This window comes from Manacus vitellinus, unplaced genomic scaffold (genome assembly GCF_001715985.3).
Source record: "Manacus vitellinus isolate BGI_N305 unplaced genomic scaffold, ASM171598v3 scaffold_12_pilon, whole genome shotgun sequence".
NCBI lineage: Eukaryota > Metazoa > Chordata > Aves > Passeriformes > Pipridae > Manacus > Manacus vitellinus.
In genome coordinates, this window is record NW_021938949.1 from 17,513,593 (window position 1) to 17,518,252 (window position 4,660).

General features: G+C 64.7%; 1 protein-coding gene across 1 annotated transcript in view; it reads right to left on the minus strand.

Moving 5' to 3' along the window:
- Window positions 1-4,660, minus strand: part of CORO7 (coronin 7) — a 35,403-nt gene continuing 30,743 nt past the window's right edge. The window contains exons 10-27 of the mRNA XM_029957868.1: window positions 4,278-4,332; window positions 3,863-3,920; window positions 3,621-3,766; window positions 2,819-3,178; window positions 2,563-2,695; window positions 2,307-2,482; window positions 2,125-2,233; window positions 1,939-2,025; window positions 1,703-1,845; window positions 1,522-1,626; window positions 1,314-1,399; window positions 1,097-1,238; window positions 900-989; window positions 706-822; window positions 483-618; window positions 287-378; window positions 115-201; window positions 1-23 (exon numbers count right to left, since the gene is read on the minus strand). Of these exons, the coding sequence (XP_029813728.1) occupies window positions 18-23; window positions 115-201; window positions 287-378; window positions 483-618; window positions 706-822; window positions 900-989; window positions 1,097-1,238; window positions 1,314-1,399; window positions 1,522-1,626; window positions 1,703-1,845; window positions 1,939-2,025; window positions 2,125-2,233; window positions 2,307-2,482; window positions 2,563-2,695; window positions 2,819-3,178; window positions 3,621-3,766; window positions 3,863-3,920; window positions 4,278-4,332 (2,128 nt within the window). The 3' untranslated portion in view covers window positions 1-17. The remainder of the gene's footprint in view (window positions 24-114; window positions 202-286; window positions 379-482; window positions 619-705; window positions 823-899; window positions 990-1,096; window positions 1,239-1,313; window positions 1,400-1,521; window positions 1,627-1,702; window positions 1,846-1,938; window positions 2,026-2,124; window positions 2,234-2,306; window positions 2,483-2,562; window positions 2,696-2,818; window positions 3,179-3,620; window positions 3,767-3,862; window positions 3,921-4,277; window positions 4,333-4,660) is intronic.

The following is a 4,660-nucleotide window of genomic DNA, read 5'->3' on the forward strand; positions in this document are numbered from 1 at the left end:
GGGGTGCCGGGTCCAGCCTAGTCCTGCGGGACACTCGGTGTGGGTGAGGGGCATGGCAGGGTCTGATGGGACCCGACGGGGGTCGTGTCTCCCCTCCCAAGTCCCTGCACTTACCCACTCGTCCTCATCCACCCCCTCGAAGGAGTCCTGGGGCAGCGGGTCATCTCGGTTGCCCAGCCGGGCCACCATGGCACTCAGGAGCTGTGGGGAGGCCGGGCAGAGCCGTGGGGTGAGGGACATCGCCCCCAGCCCCACTGCAGGGCGGTCGCCCCTCCCCAGCACCCACCTCCTCCTTCTTCTGCTCGTCCGACTTCTCCTCCAGGTACACGGATGCAGGGACGAACTTCCGAGCCGGAGCCTCTTTCGGGGCCTCGCTCACTGGGAGAGCGGCATAACCGTGGGGCAGGAGGGCTTCGCCCCGTGGCTGACACCCCCCCACACCATCCCCGTGGGCTGGGGGTCCTGCCCTGCCCCTCACCCACCTGGCACCATGCCGGCCGGGCACAGGCTGGCACGGCGCTGCTGCCCGTCCTGCCCCGCCAGCCACGCACCGGCACCCAGGGCCGGCTCCCACCAGACGCGGGTCGGAGGGAAGAGGTCGTCCTGGAAATACTCCTTCTGTGGGGGCAAGTGATGTTGAGGGGAGTCCCTTGCCTCTGTCCCCATCCCAGAACACAGCCAGCCTCCCCCTTACCCCCCACCTACCTTGACACGTGGCACGTGGAAAGCCACGGGCTCCAGGGTGCTCTGCCCCAGGCGCAGCGCACGGGCGAACTCCACCTCCCGCACCTCACACATCGTTTTGGGCAGGAAGACAAAGCCCTGGTGGGGTGGGGGCGTGAGCGGGGTCTGGCAGCGCAGGCAAGGGGTCAGGGACAGGCAGCACTGCCTCTCTTTACCTTGTGGGGTTCGTTGGAGGTGAAGCTGTTGCACTCAAGGAAATAGGGGGGCTCAGGAGTCACCTCATAGAGAAAGACTCTGGTGTCACCCTGGGGATGGAGTGAGATGGGCTGTCAAGGTGCATGGAGGGTCCCTCTGCACTTTTGGGGTGCTGTAGACAGGTAGCCCCCCAGTTTTTTGGAGGGCAAGCCCTCACCTTGCCGGTGAGGAAGACAACACTGGTATCCTCATCGTAGAAGGGCAGGAGGGTGGAGGGGGCCACATCGAGCCCAAGGACGGACAAGGGTCCCTCAGGCAGAGCCTGTGCCCGGTACAGGAGGATCCTCCTCTCACTGCGGCTGTGGGGAGGTGTCAATGAGGGGGAGCATGGTGTCCCTTGGTGTCCCTGCCCTGCCACGTGTCCCCCTCTTTACCTATCAAAGCCGGACACCAGGAGGTAGTCGCCACCGCAAACCCAAACCAGGCGTGCTCCGCGTCCCCCCTCGGGACCTGGACCCTCCTGTGTGGGGAGAAGGTCACTCTGCCCGCTCAGAGAGAGCTGGGGGTGCGGGCAGGTGCCCTTGGGGGCATTCCTGCCTGCAGCCCCAGCTCTCCAGCCCACCCTCAGTGCCATGATTGTACCTGTTGAGGCCGAGGGCTGCACCGTGGCTCGTAGAGCCGTATCCGTCCGTCTTTGCTCACTGTCGCCAGCTTCTTCCCATCTGGGCTCCAAGCCATGCTGAAGATCTGGGTAGACAGATGTTGTATCCCCTCAATATCCCAAAGTCACCCCTCAGGTGTCCCCAGGTTTGTCATTCCTTACCTGATCTGTGTGTCCCTGCAGGCACAAGACTTCCTGCTCGGCGCTCAGATCCCAGATCCGCACGGTCATGTCGTAGGAGGAGGAAACCAGGAGATCGGATGCCACGGGGTGGAAGCGGATGGAGTAAATCTTCTCTGTGTGACCTGGGAAGATTGAGCAGTGCGTGGTCGTCCCCAGCTGTGGACACCACTGGGCTGGCTTGTCCCCAGTGTAGGGTGCTCGTTGTGTCCCCTCACCTTGGAGAATGGCTTCAGGCTCCTGCAGTGTCTCCTGCAGCCCTCCCTCAGGGATCCGCCACAGCCGGATCTTGGCATCTTCACCGGCTGGGGACCAAAAAGGATGGGCAGTGGTTAATGTGGTGATCAGCATGCCCGGAGCCAGGGGACTACCCCGGCACGCTCCGGCGGGGCTGGCACACGTACCCACAGCGAGGCGCCGCGGGTTGAAGGGGTCCCAGGAGAGGTCGGCCACTGCCACGCTGTTCTGGATGGTGGGCACGGCTGTGTCGGGGAGGCGGCCGGGCTTGGAAAGCTGCGGGAAAGAGACAGAGGTCACGGGCATGGCACTCACGGCGCCGTGCCGGCCTCCAGCCGCTCCGGGGTACCTCGAGCACGGCAATCTGGCCGCCGGCGGTGAGCAGGGGCAGGGCGACGCGCTGGTGGTTGGCACAGAAGCCGTCGCACTCGCCCGGCGTGGTGAGGCTGAGCCCCCGCAGGTTGGTGAGGTGGGAGTCGCGGTGCAGCACCCGGCCCTGCGCGTGCCGGAAGCGGGAGCTGGGCCCTGGAGCAGGTGAGGGATAGGTGAGTGCCCCGAATCCCTTCTCAGTGAGGGACCCCGAGCTCACCCTGCTGCCTGCTCACCCAAAATGCTCTGCAGGGACTTCTGGCTGGGGCTGCTGGCGAAGCCGCTGGAGGGGCCGGTGCTGGCTGAGAGCGAGGTGGCTGCACTGCCTGGCGAGGCCAGCGAGGATGGCGAGGAGTAGCCACTGGCCTCCTACAGGAGAGACAGCGGGTGGGCAGGTGGTGCTGGTAGCCCGGCCTTTCCCTGCTGTATAAAGGCGACAGGGACCCCCACCCCCTCAGCATCCAAAGCACATTCCCAGCACCCCATGCTCACGCTCCGGTCGGTGTCGGTGTGGCTGATGTCGGTGTCGGTGTGGCCGATGTTGGTGTCGGTGTGACCGATGTCGGTGTGGCCGATGTCGGTGTTGGTGTGGCCGGCATTGGTGTGGTGGGTGAAGGCGATGACAGGGGAGGTGAAGGTCTCCGTGGATCTCCGTGCGGGGTGCAGGCTCACCCTCCCCACCTGCACCAGGCACAGTGGTGGGCATGGGGCAGTGGCAATGCCACCAGCAAGGACACACCCCTGGGTGACACTGACCTGCTGGTTGTTGCCTGCCCACCAGGCTTGGGCATTGGTGGCTGGCAGGGTCCCAGTGCAGTCAGGGAACAGATCCTCATGAAAGTCTTGGACAGACTGTGGGAGAAGGGAGGGGGCAAGGTGGGTGTTCCTGAAGTCCCACAGCCTCCATCCTCCTGCAGCTGGGGCAGTCCTGGACACCCCCAGACACCTCTAGCACCCAGACTCCACTACCCAGCACCCAAATTTCATCCACTTTAAGCACCCAGCACCTATTGCACAACAGCACCCAGCAGGTGGCACCCAGCTATCAGCATCCACTCTCCAGCACCCCAATTCTACATGCAGCACCCGGCTTCCCAAATCCAGCATGCAGCAAACTCACACTCTGTGACCCACTGCCAGCTCCCAGGTTTGACCTCCTCTCCTGCTCTCCCCAGGCTGGGGATTGGCGTCCCAGTGCACCTGGGTGCCTTTTGTCACCTGGTGCTGGCGAGGTGTCACCCATGAGATGAAACCAGGCATCCACGATGCAGTGCCACCAGCAGCCCCCCCTCACCTTGCGTGGCACCACGTAGCTGACAGGGACGAGGGCGGTGTCGGTGAGCTGCAGGACACGGAGCACCTCGCAGGCCATGACGTCCAGGGCCCGGCGTGGCACGGCCGCCAGGCCCCGCGTGCTGCCCTCTGTCCGGCACTGGGTCACTGTGGGGAGGGGGGATGGACATGAGGTGGGCAGTGCAGGCAGGGGTGAGCCCCCCAGGGCTGCTGCGACCCCGGTGTGGGGTGGGACCTGCTTACCCTGGGTGAGCGCTGGCTGCGTGGGGGTCACCTCAAAGCAGTACAGGAGGTTTTCTCCCTGGAAGAGAGGTGGAGTGGACAGGGAATGAGTGAGGCTGCAGGAAGCACCCCACCGCACCCACATGCACCTTCCTGTACCCCCCTGCACCCACATGCACCTTGCTGCAATCCCTGCACCCCACTGCACCTTCCTACAACCGCATGCACCTCCATATGCTCCCCCTGCACCCTTCTGTGCCCTCCTGTAACCGCTGCACCCACATGCACCTTGCTGCATCTCCTGCACCCCTCTGCAGCCTCCTGCACCCCCCTGCAACTCCTGCATGCTTCTACACCCCACTGCACCCACTACACCTCACTACACTCCCCTGCATCCTCCTGTACCCCCCTGCACCCCGCTGCTGTGGGACCTCACCTTCCCTGCCAACACCAGCAGCCCCGTGTCGGCGTCATACAGTGGGATGGTCACCCTGCAAGGGAAAGGGATGCTGAGCTGGGGGTGCTGAGCTGAGGGCACCCCTCAGTGCAGCACCCCGAAGGCTGTGGTGCTGGATCCTCTTTCCCTGGCTGGTGCGCACCCAAACCTGCGCTGGGGCAGTGCAGGGCAGGATCAGATCCTGTCAGGGGTTGGAGGGCAGTGGCGGTGCTGGGGGGTGCCCTCAGGGTGCTGGGCTGGTCCCCAGCTTACAGCTGGACCCGCACTGTCCCACCCTGGGGTGACACACTGGCAGCAGGATGGCACTGCCAGCTGCTCCCAGCCCCGGATGCTCAGTGCCTGCTGCAAAGCCGTGCCCAGCT